Here is an 18,775-nt window from a genome sequence, read left to right on the forward strand (position 1 = left end):
TGTATCATGCCCTAGCCTAAAGTATCTCTGATTCAACTTCTGCAAAAGCGAAGCTTCAGTCTCCTTCTGTGATGATGTAGTCATTTGCAATACGGGATAGTCACAGGCATAGCAAATCTGGAGTGGAGTGCACTAAATCTGGAGGACTTACGATCTTTATACTGACTTTTAACCAATTTTTTTTTTTAAGAGTCTCTCCTCTAACAGTGAGAGTACCTGGTGATTCTAGAACCTCGATTTCTTAATTTCAAGGCATAGTTTGACTTGCTTCTTTTCGGCAGCTGTCATTTCGGGCTTTTAGTTTAAGCTCTCTCCACTGTTAGTCGGTGATGATTTGGTGGTGTTTCCCATATTCTAAAAATGTGTTGACCTTTCAGGTCTACTGTTATATCCTCTCAATTTCCCTTTATCCCGGTGGCTTTATAACATTTTAATCTTTGCCTTTCATTTGAATGGGGCTTTGAGAGGAAGGAGACATGTATTTAAATATTTTGTCAATATAAAAGTCCCGAATACACTTAGTAATACTTCTGTTTTCCACTTTAATGGATCTACCGATATGTTAAAAGTATATTATAAACAGCATCAAAGTAACAGTTTTCCTATTATCTGGATTACAGATACTGTTGTTACTTTTCAGGACCCAGGAGACAGACACCAGGTTGGAAATGATTGGTGTGTATTATTCTCACAAAATGTTAACTTTTGGTTCTCCCAGTGCTGATTCCAGTCTGTTGGTTCTTGGTATTAGTGTTTAGAAGAGAGAGAATGGGAGTTCAGACTGAGTCAGACGAATGTTTGATTAGCAGAAAGAATGGGTTTTCATTGCCTCCTGAAGCCCAGCTTCCCTTCTCGAATAGTTATTGTATCTTTGGGGCAGTTGAATTCTGGTTTCAGTAGGGTACATACCAGCTGCAAATCCTTTCTCCGGGCGGCTCTTCTTTCCAGCACCAGCATTTTCTACCCCGTTGCTTTCACTATGCTGAGTGTTCTATAAAATATTTATCATAACTTTGCCTTTCCTGTCTGAAATGGAGCTGCAGACCGGTAATTAGATTGCAGCTAAGGCTTCTTAATCTCATTTGGTGCAGAGCTGGGAAAATGGAGACCTTACATAACAAGTAGATGAGAATTGACAGGCAGTCGGCTTTAAGTGCTCCTATACATATTTCCAAGCAGACATGCAAATGGAACTTTTTACCCATCAATTGTTACATTCGTCTGCCAGCTTTTCTTCTCATGTTTGCTTCTAGAAAGAATCTACTAAGATTCATTTGTCTATAATGAGCCTGGGAAGCAAACTGCCTACACTAACCCCTCCTCCTCCAGACAGAAACAACAAAAGCAGGCCAGAATTTTTTTTTTTTTCTGGCTGGCCTCAATAGCCAGCAGATTTTTGACTAGAGGCCATGTATCTACTGGAGGATTGGCTGTCACCATTTAGGGCACTGCAATAGTTAACCCTTCGAATGAGTTTGAGGATTACATTCTTCATAATGTATGATTTATTACTAAAGAGAACAGATCACAAAACCAGATATCAGAAGACTAAACCTGTGTTCTTGCTGTATGTTCATAAGCCATCCACTAAACTCTTTAAGCCTCTACTTCTCCATTTTTGCAAGAGGAACAGTAATACTGGCCTGTGTGAGCACTGGGCAGGTATGGTAGCAAAATGAAATGATACAAGAGGAAGTACTCTAAATGGTATAGGACCTCTCTCCTATACCATTTTTCTTTTGGATTATGGGACGCTGGGTGAACCTAATTTTCAACATTTTGTACGGGTGCAACAATAAATTCTTCCAAGCTTGTATTAAGCACCTTCTTTGATCTGGGTCTGGGATATGTTCAGAACTGAGCAATATGATCATCAATGGAGTTGTTACTGAAAAACCCAAGTTCAGCTGCTCACCACTCGAAAGCCAATACTTGAGAGACAAGTATTAGGTGGGAAGGAAAGTTTATTTTATTCAGGAAGCTGGCAACCTGGGAAGACTGTGGACCAATGTCCAAAGACTATCTCTGAAGTTCTGAACCAAGCAGAAGATTCGTAAGGGGGAGAAAGGGGGAACTAACAGGAGCTCTGTGCTGGCCAGCACGCAGCCAGTGTGCAGCTAATCATTTTCTTGGCTATACAGAGACTTGCTGCCATCAAGGTTGTTAATCTCTGCTTTGGTCTGGCCAGACCTGGGTCCGTCCTTATCCCCCCAACACATCTGGTTCTGCTATCCCCTGGGGTCTTTCTCTGTAAAGTCTCAACAAAGTTCCGATTAGCATGGTTAATCATCCAGTAAGTCCTTGGGTGAGAGAGAAAACAAGTAAGCCCTAAGGATGCTGTTACTATGAAATTACTTTTGCTATATAATGTAGCCTGGTTTTAGGGACATCGTAAAATGCCAGCATATATTCTTAAAGATAAGAAGTGTTGTCCATAGGAAGAGGTTAGATAAGAACTCAGACAGCTATGACCCTTGGCAAAGACCTTTTTAGAGTATAAAGTTAGGTAGTAATCGGCATTGTCTTGAAGTCAGACTCAGGTTCAAATCTAAACTTGGTGACTGCCTAGCTAGCTGACCTTGGGCAATTTTCTTAACCTTTCTAAGCTACTGTTTTGACATTTTCTCACCTGTAAATGTGGATAATAATACAAAACGCTTAACGTTGCTCCAAGAATTAAATGAAATAAAACCTGTAAAAAGACTATCATTATCATCACATCAATAATATTATTGTTTTAATAATAATAACAATAATGGAGGACTACTATTGTGTATCATGTGCCAGGCATTGTTGCTATGTGCTTACACATATTAATATCTTTGTCCAAACAATTCTTGGAGGAGGGAATTATTATGATAATTTTACAGATGAGAAACTGAGGTAAGAAGATTAAATGAATGTCTCAGGGTTATGTAACTAGTTAATAGTAACCATATCTTGGCAGTCTGGAAAAGACAAAGCAATTGATAGCTTTTGTTCTGGTTATTCTCATTCATCTCTCTGAAACTTTATCTAAGAAAAGAGGGTAATAAATAAAGGATTGTTATGAAAATAAAAATGAGACAAAACATATGAAAGAAGTTTTATAAACAATAAAGTAATAATTCCAAAATCTTTTTTTTTCATGTAGTCTTTAACCATTTATAATTTCAAATAGCTAGAGAGGTTGAGATGAATCCCCAACCTTCATTTGAGAAGTCTTCACATGTCAGCTGTGATTAACAGAACCTCAGTTGCCCTATTAACAAGCAACCTTATCACTTACCTGAAAAATGCAGGTATCAGGCTTTCAAAATGGCAAACTAGTGATTGAACACCTGCCATCTTACTCCTCCATGTGTCAGCATACCTTAGGCAGATAGCTGAATTCCCAGTCACTCAATTTTGAGCATATGCCGTTTCTGTATAATATTAGATGGTGACAGAGTCTGTTGTCCTATAAATTAATTTAACAGTCTTTCTCTGGAGAGCAGATGCCTGCATTCTAAAAACAATATTTTCATTCAAGTTATGATGGCTTGTAAAAACACAGTGAATGGAATTGACGAAGAGTTATTAAGAAGCATATGATATCCCAGGAGGCTGAACTGATCTAAGGTTAGTTGGGTTTTCTCGTCTAGGCAGTCAGTTTCAGAGACTGCTGTCACTTAAGGGGATGGGTCGGATGGAGAGCGGTTAACACACTGGCAGAAATATAAGCCATTGTGGTCAGCTAAGTAGGGAAGGGCTTAATGAGAGCTGGGTTTGTCCTGGGTGATCTCAAACACTTAAGCATTAAAAGACAAAAAGGGGGTGAAAATTTTATCAGTTTGTTACTATAGTGAACAATATATTTTTAAATGCATTCTAAGTATAATGAGGATTTGTGAAGAAAGTCATGAAGAGAATAATATAATTAACTAATTCTGGATTTATTCAAGATATTTTCTCCTCTCGCCCCCCTTCTCCTTTCTCGCCTATTCATTGCACTGTTGACTCTCAATAGAATCTTCTTCTTTTTAAATACAGTTCTTGTTATAGCTTCATTCTTATATCTATAATCTATCTTTCTCTCAAAGGAATTCTCTAAGCAATAGTTGATGTGAACTATCTTTCACATCCTGTATTTTTCAGACCGTCTTCTAAAGACAAATTATTTCATCTTTTCTTTCTTCTTATCTTTCCAAGAATAAGTATGTTTTCTAGTATCATATATTGTAATTGTTGCTAGATATACAAAGGATGTGACCCTTTCGGGGAGTTACAAGGAGTTAGAAAAAGATGGACAGAAAATAAGGCAACAAAGTATTAAAGGTCCTTTGCAGGGAAATCACAAGATCCTAAGAAGAAAAACTAAAGGTTAGAAAGTGCAAAAGTATTCCATAAAGGGAGCGGTGCTGGGTGGAACATTAGTCGGTGTTTGGTTTGTTCATTCATTTATTTAACAAGCATTTATTGAGTGTCTACTGTATACTTGGCAACCGTGCTGGGCACTGATGGTATGAAATTTAACAAGAAATAACTTACCTGGCACTCAACAAATATTTGTTGAATGACCAAAGGAAGAGACTTCATTTTAATTCACCTGGTAAATGTGAAACAATTCACTGCATGTAGAAAAGCATGAAATTTTCAGGGGATTCTAAGTTCAGAATATTTGTGGGATAGGTGATTTGAAAGGTAGCATGGGGACAGACAAGAAGGGCCACAGTATAGCTGCGTAGTTGTGCAGTGCGCAATCTGCACAGCAGTATGTGGTCATTCTGTCATAGAAAGAAGGTGAAAAAGGAGTAGCAGCTGAGCCATACAATGCTTCGTGTGTCAGGCTAGTTGTTCTCATGGAGGGGATGGAGAAGGGCGGGGACAGAGGTAGGAGAGGGGATATCAAAATTGCTGGTGAATTGTTTCTCCAACTTATGTGTGCTTTTGCCCACCCTGGAGATGCAGATTCTGCCCACTCCCTACACACAGACACGCGCACACACACACGTGCTATTGCTTTCCCAGAATCTTTGCCACAGACTTATGCTGAGGATGTCAGATGCCTCAGGTGGGCTGGAGCTGAAAATGGCTGAGAAACACTGTAGGTAACCAACCTCTCACAGGTTTTTAAGCAAGGCAGTGGCATGATCAGATTTTCCTTTTAGGAAGATCGCTCTGGCACCGGAGTAGAGGGTAGATTAGTCAGGTGTGAGAGATGACGAGGGCGTCCTGCTGGAATGCTTTCACATCTTCAGGGTCTAATGACATTGGTGTTCAGAGCGCTTGATAGATGCCCCTGCTTCCCTCTGTTTTCAAGGTCACCAACAAGAGATTCGAATCGACATGAAACAGATTTGTCAGTGTTGTCCTGAGAAGGTGGTGACACCTTAAGCATTTCATAGGAATTATGATTTAGGACAGATGTGAGCAGTCAAGCAGATCTATGCTGGGGAGTTGATAAAATAAAACTATCAGATACAAACATGAAGCATTTTATTTTAAGTTCTGCTTGTCTGAAAGACAGTTCCTGTTAGTCATTGTTTATTTTTGTTGGTGGTGTTTTCACTTGTTTTGTTGCGTGTATAATAGAGCTGTATACAGCTTGGTCAGTTTAAAAAACAAATACACTACCAAGAAATCCATAAAAATTTCAGTTCTCCTATGTGACCATTTATCCCCCATTTAGTAAAAGCTATGATTTTCTGTGACCTACATAAATATAGCTGCACCTTGTCAATAAAAAGTAAGTTGATGTATTTCTGTTTCTAAAGACTAATTAATGCACGCAAGAAGAAAAAGACATACTTTTTTCTTACTTTAAGTTCTTAAATGCCTATACATAATATGGTTCTAATCTGTTTCTTCAAACTAAAGAGAGAGGGGGAAAAATCTCCTTTCTGAAATCCTGTTATCACATATCACAGGAGCCAGAGTGCTGGACCTCCTGATGCCTCAGCGACCTCAAGATTTATGGGGAGCAACCGATGAGTCATTTCTAAAAGTTTTGAATTTTCCATTATGTTCTAAGTTGATATGGAAGAATTAACTTATATCCTTTTAACGTGTTTTTTTTTTTTTCCTTTGAACTAAATATCTGGATGAGCTACAGAACTTGTTGCTTATGGGATAGTTTTTTACATTCTAATGCTGGGAAAATAAGATTTAAAGTTGGCACTAGAAAGCAGTCTTTAGGTAAATGCATTGGAGCCTAACAAAATGTACATTGAATCCAAAAAGACAAAGTTAGGACTTACCCGATATGTTTTAAACTACAGCTGGATAAATACGTTAAGTGATTCACCCACCTTTAAATAGTGGATTCATTTTAGAATAATAATTTTTAGATGAGGACAGCTCAGTTGTATGTTCATGTACCCAATTGGGAATAAAGGAGATGTGATTTCTAGCCTGGCTTTGGGGAACCCCTCTGTGACTCTCTTCCTGCTGTTTGTATGTTTGTGAAATGAAAGTATTTCTAATGACCTCAATTTTTTTTTTTTTTTTTGGTCCTCTTTCTTTCAACAAGACATATTTGCAGACTACCTGGCACATGTCTTCTAATACTACGACTCTGTCATCTAAGAAAGAAAGGTTCCATTTTGCTGGCACACAGGAAGAAGTCTCCTATGAAAGCAACACAAAATTAAGCATTATTATAGAACACATAATTAAGCATTATTGTAGAGCAAAGTCATAAAACAAAAATGCCTTTGTTAAGAATGGCAATGCTTCTTCCCATTACTAAAGAAATTACAAAAAAAAATGTAATTTTGAGCTGTACTGATTCTTTTCTCTGGGCAAGGAAACTATATCACTCACAGACGTCAAAAAAGAAAATGTTTGCAATGTTTCTAACAGCCCAGATTTGCCTACAGAACTTGATTAAGGCCATTGGGAGAAATATCGAGATGAGATTTTTGTTATTGTTTTGTTTTTTTCCCTTCCATGTTGAGAGGTGTTGGTGTCTCTAAGGGGCCCTTTTCTTTGTTGCGATCAGGGGCACAGTGAGAATGAGGCCAATGGTGAAAAAAAAACCAAAAAACCAAAAAAACGAAAAAAACCCCAAAAAACAGTAACAGCCAGATTAGCATCCCATGCAAAAACTGCTTTGCTAGATACAGTGGGGAAGATTTGTAGGAACTCTAAGTTATTTTTCTTTACTGGAGAAGAAATGCAACAGACAATAGCATAGAAAATTAGTATTAAATACTCAAATGACTTGTGCAATGATGCTACCGGTCAAGAGGAGTTATCTTTTGGAATAGAGAACACAAAGTCGTTCGACACTGTGAGGCATTGAAAAGAGAAGAGCTGTAAGATGTACAGTGAACAGAGACTCAAAGCCCAGTCCTACTTAGGCCAGCAGATACCTGGCAAAAAAAATATCTTTTATCCTATTACCTGCACTTGACACATGTTTATTTCTGAAATAACTAGGGCCACTAGAGGATAATCTTCTGAATTAAATTCAGTATTTAGTTAGGGTTTATTAGAACATAACGCTATAAATCATTTTACATGGGCATTTAATCTACTCAAGCTACTTATTACTATTTCTGATATTGGTGATCCCCTGCCTGTGCTACATTACCTTTAGTAATTAAGCAGATATGAAAATCCAAATCTAGAAGCTTTACAAAATAAATGGGTGTGGTGTCATGGAATAAAGTAGCCTTTCCCCCTCCCCCTTATATCAGTTCTGTCACCTCTGATTTGTGGTGTGATTTTGCGCTGGTTGTTTAAGAGCATGTTATTCTCCTGAGAGTATTTGTTTTTCTATTTATAAAGGGAGAGTAATAATGATGATGATATAGATTAGGCAAAGGAAGTAGAGTTTGTGGAAGTGTCCACGAAAAGGAGTACTACGTGATTACAGTATTGGTGCTGTTCTGAGCTCCCGTCTGTGAAATCCCCAAAATGAGAAGTACATCGGTTGTTCTCTTCAGAGAACTCACACATTATTAAAAACGTAAATTAGCAATTACAATACAGTAGTAGAAACATTGAAACAATAAAATCATATGTAACTAAACAGTAGTATGGAAAGGAATTAATTACATACTTGATGAGCGGTTTGGTCATGGAGGACTTTTCAGGTGGAGGTGATGTTTGAATTGGGAGGTTTGCGGTCCTGGTAAGTAGGAAGAGCAAGGCAGAGAGGACATTCTACAATTAGGGGCAAATGTGAAAAATGTGAAGTCTGTTTTCCGTGAATATAGAACTAAAAGGACTCATGGGTTTCAGAGCTCAGGGAAGGGCAGTTGAGGCCTGCAGAGATTGTTATGGAGAATATATAGGTAATAAAGGGAACTGAATCTCAGCCTACAGGAAAGAGGGAGCTAGTGAAGGTATTTAGGCAGGAGATAATCACACTTGTGTTTTAAGGAATTCCTTTTGGTAGTAATTTACTAAATGGATCAGAGAGAGCAAGGCTAGAGGCAATCAGACCTTTACAATAGCCCAGGGAAAAGAGGAGGCACTTAATGAAATAGCAACAATGGCAGCAAACACCCTGAGGAATATTTAGGAGGAAAATGAATGTTTTTGATATTTGACTAGTTAACAGATAATGGCTGGTCCATCAACCTTATTAGGAAAGGCTTGTGGGTCCTTCCAGTGGAAGGTCATAGACATATCCTTGCATTTGAAAGCTCAAGGAGGAGGCAAAGGCTAGGGTTAGAATTTTGGAGACAAAAGTAGCCGGTAGTGAAAACCATGAGTGTATGAATAAAGAGTGGTTAGAGTGAGAAAAGCAGTAGGAGAAAAGACAGAATCCTTTAGAACAGCAAAACTTGAACATAGGTAGAAGAAATATAACCTATGATGGAGGCAGAGAAAGAACAACCAGGTAAGTAGCAGGAGATGCAGGGCAGAGCCCTGTCAGAGAGAACGAAGGAACAGGGAGTTTTAAGCAAGGAATGGTCAGTACTACTAGATGGCTTACTTGAGTGATCAAAGATGATAAGGATTAAGGACCGTCCATTGAACTGATAATTTTAGAAGCCATCTAGGTTTTTTTTTTTTTCCCCCCAATGTAATCAGTCAAGAAATGGGGGCAGAAGCAAAGCCTATTGTGGGTTGGACAGTTAACAGGAGGTCAGAAGTGAAGACACTGAGTGTAAACTTAACTCTCAGGAATCTCAGGCGTGAGAATATGTGAAAACAAAGCAGACTTAGATGAAAAGAAAAAAGTTTTGCTTTGTACAAGAGTGGGAGAGGCTTGGGTAGTTTATTTCCTGAAGGTTACGGACCTTTAAGCAATAAATTGGAGAGAAGAGAGATGGGACGTTCGGTGTAGCAAGGTTTCTGCATGAGTAGCAATGAGAATTAGGACACAGGGAGAAGAATTGACCTTGGAGAGAAAGACTTTTTGTGATGAAGACAGTGGGGAAAAGGATAAATATAGGATGAAGGAAAATAGACAGTGGAGGTGCCAAGAGAGAGGAAGTCAGGCCTGATAAATGTGAAGCCATCAGCAGACTAATGAGGATGGAGATAGGTACTGTGTTTGAGAATAATGGAAAGGAACAGGAAATGGAGCTGACTAAAACAGAAAGTAAAGGGATCTATTAATTGCAATTGACCTAATGTCACTAATCCCAGAGATGGGAAAGAGTTCTTCCAGCAGAGCTCAGTAGCTCTGCCCTGGTTTAGAAGGAAAATTATACACTTGATTCAAGATTGGGGTTTTATAGGACAAACACTAAGGAGGGAGGGAAGAAAGTGTGGGAGGAGAGAGTAGAGAGTAATTTGGTTTATGATTTGCTTTTAGGTTAAACAGTAGGGGTTTTGTTTATGGAGGTATAGGTAGATGTTAATTTTTTTGTTTTGTTTTTATCTATTTTGAGACTGAGCACATACTAAGAAAAGTTGTGGAACTTAAATCTCCACAGTCAAGGCTGTAAATTCCAATGTCCCTGATAACTGAATCCCATGCTTGAAACTATTGCTTAGTTTGTCCACTGGCTTTCTTAGCAAATTATAGGTTGCTGATTAGCTATAGGAAAGATATGGAAGAGGAGGTGGGCAGAAATTTAATTCTCGTGTTATGCAAATTCAGTATGACTCTGTTTCATGTTGGATCTACTTTGCGAAGTCCTTTGGATTCATTAAAGAATCTGCAAGCAGAGTTTGTACTTAAACAGTTATGCACCCCAGATGTAAAAACATTTCTGTCACTGTTTTTTAGAGTTAACTAATTGTTTAAAAACTGTTCTGTCTGGTGATTCTTTCTGGTTGAATAGCCTCACAATCAAATGAACTTCATCACTGTGCCAGAGGCATTCATACCAAGAATGTTTAGAGGCGATTCTTAAATGTAATTTGCAGGCCTAAGAGGTGCCAGAACTTCAACAATAGACAAAGCCACTCTCTGGAACAGTTTTGACACTGTCTTTTGTTCCAATAACTCTAAGTTGTGGAAGCAGGAAGTCGAGAGGCACACATGGGAACTCGGGGAAATAGGCCAGTGAAAATAAAAAAGACCTGATCGTTTATTATTACTTTATTTTATTATTATTATTATTATTATTATTATTAGGAGAAGGAACTGTTGTGGGAAAAGCATTAGATTGGGAGTCAGAAAATCTGGGTCTTGTTCTAATCGAATCAAGGTCTGGGCCTCAATGTCTTCATCTGAAAAAACAAAAACATGGTACCACTGACAGGACTAGGGGAAGGCAAGCTAAATCCTGATGGTTTTTATTTATGGATTCTCATTGACATTTTGACTAATGAGTAGATTCTGATGCTAAAATAAATTTAAAGACTTCTAGTTAGAAGGTGTTTTGATGCAGGACAGGGCAAATTTCCCCAAGTAGCAGGGAGACCGAGCCCTACACCAAGAGAAGAAGAGGGTCCCCAGAGAACAATGTCCCCCCTCAGGATGTGATGGTGAAGGGGGACGAGAAAATACCTAATTATTGAGATTTCCAGCTAGGCACTCTTATCATTGGGCCATCTATTAAGTCTGGATCTCGAAGGCTTCCAGGGATTTAGACTTAATACATACAGACCAGGCACATTCTACAACTGCCTCAGAGGTCTGGGTCTTGGTGAAGAAGTCTAAAAGCCTGTACATACAGGACTTTGTCCTGCTTTTCCTGTTTCTTACAAAGAGATCTAATTGTAGGATAGTGTTGTAGTTTAGCCAGCCTTTTACAGGCTGGACTTCTTGGTCCCCTCCCATAGTTTGGAAGGAGGAGTGGCCCCTAGGGGTTCTCCTGGCCTGGTTGTAGAGCTGATCAGCATACTTCAGTCTCTGAATGTAGCTTGATGAACATTTTAATTCTCTTGCCTCCTCCCTACATTAGTTATTTTATTCTAAAATTCTAATGCTCTAAATGAGAATGACCAATACTTACAGATAATTTAATTTTAATAGTTTAGAGACTAACAGTTTTAATTATTGATATTTGGCACATTTGTATTACTTTGTACAATCTTTAGTTTTGAAAGTTTCTTCATGTCAACCACGTGAGTCAGTATTTCTTAGCTTGAGTCCATAGACGGATTTCTGAGAGTCTGTGAAACCCCTGAACACACATGCAAGACTTTGTGGATACGAGCTTATAGAGATTCCGAACTTTAATCAGATTCTCAACAAGTGAAGGCAGTAATAGCACAAGTCATCCTCCACTCGATGGGAGTCAAAAACGTCTGGATCTCAAGCTGACACAGAATGAGAGGAATTAAAACCGATCTTATAGACTCTATAATGAAAATAACTTCCTCACACAACTACATCCCCTTCCAAAGATTGCATTGCCAGGACGACTTCATAATATTGTGGGCAGGTGAGAGGGTGAGCAGGGTCTTTGATGACAAGACAACATTCTCTTTTAATCTCACATTTTCCAATACTTGAAATAAGCCAAGATCAAATTCTTTGTTTCTCCATGCCAAACCTCTACAACTCTGACATGTTTTTACTAGATAGAAAGAACCATATCTTCACTTTTTCTGTCTATAGCCTTGTTAACCTGCAGCTCTAACTGGCAAATGGGCTTGAAAGTTTTTTTTAATAGATGTATTCCAAAGTAATTAGGAAGAATAAGAGTAAAGGAAAACAAAAATGTTTGGCCCTTCGGTAACATCTTGCCTTGAAGACTTCAGTTTTTGTGAGTGCACTTTCAACTCTATTTTGTGTCAAATATTTGTGTACTCATTATAGCCAACAGCAGACATTTCTGTGGTCTTGTAAGTCCCGTTTCAGAGGGGAATAACTTGGTGGGGAGAATGTGAGGTAGTAAGCAGGATATAGGAGTAGAGATGAGTCTGTAACAATGTCAAGTGTCAGAGAGAAGCCTCCAGACACATTGAACCAAGCAAGGGATTGTCCACGGACCCTGATTCACGCAGCAGGGTAAAGCTAGGTTCTAGGATGTATACCCATGATCCAATTGCATGGAAAAAAAACAAAGCTGCTTGTATAAACGATATGCTCACTCAGACACTGTGCACCAAGTAGGAAAATACCAGGGCATGAAAACGAGACAAAAAAATAATAGCAATACTATAACAGAAAGTCGATTCAAGATACTGTAAGAGTTCTCAGAATTTAACACTTTTGCTTTCCTTTCATTTCAGATGCTGCACAACAAACATGTCATGGTCCGTGTGGGAGGAGGATGGGAAACATTCGCAGGGTATTTGTTGAAACACGACCCCTGCCGGATGCTGCAGATCTCTCGTGTGGATGGCAAAACATCCCCCATCCAGAGCAAATCTCCAACCCTTAAGGACATGAATCCAGATAACTACCTGGTGGTCTCTGCCAATTATAAGGCTAAGAAGGAGATTAAATGAAACTAGTTGGTCACTGCAAGGGGACTCTCATAATGGCCTGTATCCACTTCTTCAGTGTAGTCAGTTTAGTTCACATGCTCTGAAAATTACTTTGGAAAAAGGTGTAACAGACAGAAAAATGTCATGTTGAAAATGTTCAAAGAGTAGCACTATTTATTTTACTGCTTCTGTAGAAAATGACCTATTAAAAGAAATTCTAACCTCAGATTTAAATTAGACAAAGTGTAGGCAAATCATCACTTCTCAATATGTGAACATGGTATTTAGAACACAATAGTAGAAATACAATTCTAGCTTACGATAAAAGTTGTTATTAGAAGAAAATATTTAGGATTTTCAGATAAGAAAACAGAAAGTGCCTGCTTTATGGCTACAGCATAAAAGCACCCCAGACAATTTTTAACTGCAGGATTTTTAAGCTAATTTTTAAAAAGTGACAATTAGTGTGGTGATGTGCTACTAAAAATATCCAACAGCACTATAAATAAGTACAGAGTATTTACAACAATGATACTTTACTGGAAAGGCCACTTCAGAAAGTTTACATTCACTTGGAAGATTGCCTTAAAGTTTATCCCTTACCTATGACCAAATATCTGGGGTACTTTGGGAAGTTTTCACTACACCTTTTAGAGACTCACTTATGAATTGTTGCACACATTCCTGAGAACATGGCTTGTTGAGACTGAGTGTAATCCACACACATAAGCTAACTTACATTTATATTTTGACATTAAATTGTACAGTCAAAAGTACATTGACTTCACGTTATTTTAAAGCATTTTCTTTTAAAAATATATCTTTAGTTAACCCTACTTTGCTATGCTGTCTAGTGAAGTGAATTCGCTGTAGCTAATAATGTTACAGACTTATGTATACCTTTGTACACCTGGGACAGAGCTGTTTCGTACCCATAAACAGCAGAATATTGTCCTCATTGATTCAAGAATTAAAAAAACATTAAAAAAAGTTTATGTCTCTATATCAGTGCTTCATTCTGAAATACAGATAATCTTCAAATGGCATCTTTTCCTGAGAGTTATAGGAAGAATCAAATTATAGTTACCTAGTAAAGTTGCGGGTTGCTTCACTTTGGGCAGCTGAGTGGTGGTACTGTGTGTGGTCTAGGTTTTATCACAGGTAGTCAGTCCCCTTAAGTGCTCCCTTGTGTTTACAAAGTGTAGGGGGAGTTAATTTGTCATTTCCTCATTCTTTAAAAACAACATTCATCTTTCTTGCTCCAAAATGTCAGGAGGAAAGTATTTTGGTTTGTCACATGACTAATTTAGCCAAAGCATATACAATCGGTTAATTGGGGAGTTTTTAAACAACAGATGTAGTGTAATTTGGTGGTACCGGAAGGGGTGATAATATTTCTAGAAAAAAAAAATTAAATTTTGTAGGAAATAAAATCACCTTGAAACAGCAAATAATTATCCTTGAAACAGCAAATAATTATATCTTAAAATACAGATATTGAGTGATTTGATGTTTATGTTACTAAACTAAATATTAATTAATACCGAATTTCTCTGAATAGTGTCAGTAATATTTCCATCAAAACTTTCTCCTGTACTTAAATTTTCCCCATAAACATATTTGTATCTTTAAAATATATATTTAAATTTTTTTTCAATTACTAACGACATTCAATATAATTTTAGTTTCAGGTATATAACATAGTGGTTAAACATTTATATAACTTACAAAGTGATCCCCCTGATATCCACTTAACAAAATACAGTTATCATAATATTATTGGCTATATTCTCTATGCTGTACTTCACATCCCTGTGGCTGTTTTGTAACTGCCAATTTGTACTTCTTAATCCCTTCACCTTTTTCACCCAGCCCCCCAAACCCCTCCCAACTGGCAACTATCTGTTTGTTCTCTGTATCTATGAGTTTGTTTCTGTTTTTCTTTCTTCGTCTTTTAGATTCCATGTATAAGTGAAAACATAGTATTTGTCTTTCTCTGTCTGACTAATTTCTGTTAGCATAATACCCTCTAGGTCCATCCATGTTGTTGCAAATGGTAAAATGACATTCTGTTTTATGGTGGTAATATTCCATTGTATATATATGTACCACTTCTTTTTTATTCAGTCGTCTGTTGATGGACTCAGGTTGCTTCCATATCTTGGTTATTATAAATAATGCTATAATGAATATAAGGATGAATACATCTTTTTGAATTAGTTTTTTTTTGGATTTCTTCAGATGAATACCTAGAAGTGGGATTGCTGGGTCATATGGTAGTTCTATTTTTAATTTTTTGAGGAAGCTCCAAACTGTTTTCCATAGCAGCTGCACTAATTTGCAATCCCACCAACAGTGTATTCACCATATCCTCACCGACACTTGTTGTTTATTGATTTATTGATGACAGCCATTCTGACAAGTATAAGGTGATACCTTATGATGGTTTTGATTTGCGTTTCCCTGATAGGTAGTGAACTTGAGCATCTTTTTTCAAGTCTATTGTTCATTTGTATGTCTTCTTGGGAAAAGTGTCTGTTCAGGTCTTCTGCCCATTTTTTAATTGGATCGTTTTGTCTTTTCGGTGTTAAGTTCTAACTTCCTCATATATTTTGGATATGAGCCCCTTATCAATGCATCATTGGCAATACCTTCTCCCATTTAGTAGGTTGTCTTTTCATTTTGCTGCTGGTTTCCTTTGCTCTGCAAAACTCTTTTAGTTTGATGCAGCACATTAAAAAAATTTTTTTTAATTCCCTTGCCTGAGGAGTCATACCCCCCCCAAAAATATTACTAAGAGCACTATCAGAGATTTTACTATGTTTTATTCTAGGAGTTTTATGGTTTCGAGTGTTATATTTAAGTCTTTAATCCATTTTGAGTTTATTCTTATACATGGTGTAACAAAATGGTCTAATTTTATTTTTTCCATGTATCTGTCTAGTTTTCTCAGGACCATTTATTGAAGAGACTGTCTTTACCCCGTTATATATTCTTTCCTCCTTTGCCATAGATTGACCTTATAGGCGTGGATTTATTTTGAGGTCCTCTGTTCTGTTCCATTGATCTATGTGTCTGTTTTTATGCCGGTACCATGCTGTTTTGATTACTATAGCCTTGTAGTATAGTTCGATATCAGGTAGTGTGATATTTCCAAATTCGTTGTTCTTTCTCAAGATTGCTCTGGCTATTCAGAACTTTTGTGTTTTCATATAAATATTAGGAATATTTGTTCTAGTTCTGTAAAAAAAAATGCTTTTGGTATTTCGATAGGGATTGCGTTGACTCTATAGATTGGTTAGTAAGGACACTTTAATGATGTTAATTCTTTCTATCCATGAGCACGATATATGCTCCCATTTATTTGTATCTTCTTCAACGTCTTATAATTTTCTGAGTAAAGGTCTTTTCCTCACTTGATTAAATCTATTCCTAGGGTTTTTTTTTTTTTTGATGCAATTGTAAATGGGATTGTTCTCCTAACTTCTCCCTCTGATATAGCTCATTATTGATGTATAAAAATGCAACCAATTTCTGAATATTAATTTTATATCCTGCGACTTCACTGAATTCATTTCTCAGTTCTAATAGCTTTTTTTGGTACACAATTTAGAATTCTCTATGGTATCATGCCATCTGCTATTTATGTCTTTAGTAATTAAAATTAGTTTCATTAATTTAGTTTTCTATTCTGATGTAATAACTTACCAGAAATTTAGTGGCTTAAGAAACACAAATTTATTATGTTATAGTATGGTAGGTCAGAATTGAGATGGTCTCTTTGGGCTAACAGCAACATGTTAGCAGGGCTATGTTCCTTTCTCAAGAGTCTAGGAGAGAATCCATTTCTTTGCCTTTTCCACCTGCTAGAGATTGCCCAATTTCCTTGGCCTGTGTCCCCTTCCTCTGTCTTCAGAGACAGCACTAGAGAATCTCAATGATAATGCTGCTTTCTTTATATCTCTTTGACCACTAGTTAGAAAGGTTCTCTACTTTTAAGGATCCATATGGTTAGATCGAGTCCACCTAAATAATCCAGTATAACTTTCCCATTTTAAAGTCATTAACTGAATCATATTTGTGAAATACCTTTTGCCATGTAATGTAACATATTCCTATGTTCCAGGAATTAGTATGTGAACAGTTTGTATTATTTCTGCCTATGATGGTTATTTAAGTGTCACTACGAACATGGTAACAATTGACATTGGGGTCTAGTTGCTAGCTGAATGGCAATGAACCAGGATTATGGAAAAATGAGACTATATTCAAAAGGAAATGATGAAATTGTAAATGGTTCTCACTCATTGACTCTTTAGCGAAAATTAGTTTTTTAAAAATTGTTTTATTATAAATCTTGCATTTTCACATACATTTTAGGATCATCTTGTCAATTTCTCTGAAAAAGCTTGTTGGGCTGTTGCATTGAATTTATTGATCAGAGAACTGCCATCTTGACAATGTTAAGTATCCCAGTTCATGAATATGCAATATTTCACTATTTATCTTAAAATTTTTTTTCAATGTTTTGTAGCCTTTAGTTTAGATCTTTTACTTCTTTTGTTTTTCCCTACGTCTTTTATTCTATTTGATACTATGATTAGAATCATCTTCTGGTTCATTAATAGAGTTGACTTCCGTATATTGATTTGGTATTCTGCAAACTTGCTAAACACACTTAACAAATTTTCATGTATTTAAGAATTTTCTGTATACCAGATATTTGGTATTTTTTTTTAAAGCTACTGTAAGTAGGTCTGATTTCTGACTAAGAAATGTAGAACGAGAAAAGTGCACTTTAGGCATTAGGTAGGGTGAGTTTATGATAATTCTTGGACTTATGACTTATGTGACACAATAGATTTCAGAGAAATAGCCTAGAGAGAGCCAGTACCAATATAAAACTAATTAGTTCTGTTTGAGATAAGTTTGAAGTACTTGCAAAAGATGGTTCAAACATGTTTTTTGACTGGAGGACATTAACTCGAAACTCCAAGTCAAGTATAGTGCTATACAAGACAAATTCTGGGCATAATAAAAGTATATCTAGGTCAAGTGATTTATCAATATTCAATTCTTAGACCACAATGATCATATTTAAAGGCAATATTTGCAAGATGAGGCATACTTAGAATAGGGAAAACAAGGTAAAAAAAAAAGCCATGTCATATAGAAACTTAGCGTCTGAGTTATTTGGACACAAACTTCTGTGTCAAAGCATAATATTTTTCAAAGTCTGCTATATACACAAATGTCTCCTGTCAATGGCTTTTGAGATAATCAAAAAAAAAAAAAAACAAAAAAAAACATCCACAGTACCACATTTAAATCAACTTAAAGTACATATAGTAGTCATGGGAACTTGAGATGCTTGCTTGGAGATGTTAAAGGAAGACACATCTAAAATTTCAAGGTATGCATATCTATTGACCTCTGACTGATCTCTTTATGCATGTTATTATACAAATCTAAAACTGATGAGTCACTTTTTCTTCTAAGGGTAGAGTGTAATTCTTATCACAAAATAAACAAGCTGAACCTTCAGAGGAGAAAAGGGAAATTCAAGGTTTGTGTAAATTCTGAGGGTACCAAGATGATAGGTAGAACCTTTATATAGTATTTTTTCTCTAAGAAAACAGGAAACTAATAACACTATTTCTCCTTTATAGAATTGAAAAAGAAACATGCCTATCTATAAATTCAGAGATTGTATGAACACACCAAATAGCCTTTAGCTGTGTTTTCATTAATCCCAGAGATGAAAGCATCACTAACCACTAACCACTAACCCAAGTTCTAAGTACTTGAGATGTAGTTTAGATAAAACTTTGTTAAACAGAGACATCCAAAGCCAATTTTTATATAAAAAAATTGTATATTTATACCCCTATAAGGCAATACAGAATTTATAACAAAACCATATGTGGGAAAACTATTAATTACGTTCCAAACACAATTAGTGGAACAACAGTATCACATATAGGTGCTTAAAAAAACATGCAGTATGTCAACAGTGGTTGTGTAA

The 18,775-nt window shown here is 36.7% G+C and overlaps 1 protein-coding gene across 13 annotated transcripts in view; it reads left to right on the forward strand.

The window, feature by feature from the left end:
* Positions 1–13,740, forward strand: part of GAS2 (growth arrest specific 2) — a 108,991-nt gene extending 95,251 nt beyond the window's left edge. For 12 of the 13 annotated variants that reach the window (XM_016138488.2, XM_016138487.2, XM_016138485.2 and 9 more), the window contains one exon: positions 12,553–13,740. In XM_016138488.2, the coding sequence (XP_015993974.1) occupies positions 12,553–12,771 (219 nt within the window). In that variant the 3' untranslated portion in view covers positions 12,772–13,740. Of the gene's footprint in view, positions 1–640; positions 2,198–12,552 lie in introns of those variants that run through there. The other variant, XM_016138495.2, reaches the window with a different exon arrangement.
* Positions 13,741–18,775: the final 5,035 nt, after the last annotated feature.

The sequence above is a fragment of the Rousettus aegyptiacus genome, unplaced genomic scaffold (assembly GCF_014176215.1).
Source record: "Rousettus aegyptiacus isolate mRouAeg1 unplaced genomic scaffold, mRouAeg1.p scaffold_m13_p_5, whole genome shotgun sequence".
Classification (NCBI taxonomy): Eukaryota; Metazoa; Chordata; class Mammalia; order Chiroptera; family Pteropodidae; genus Rousettus; species Rousettus aegyptiacus.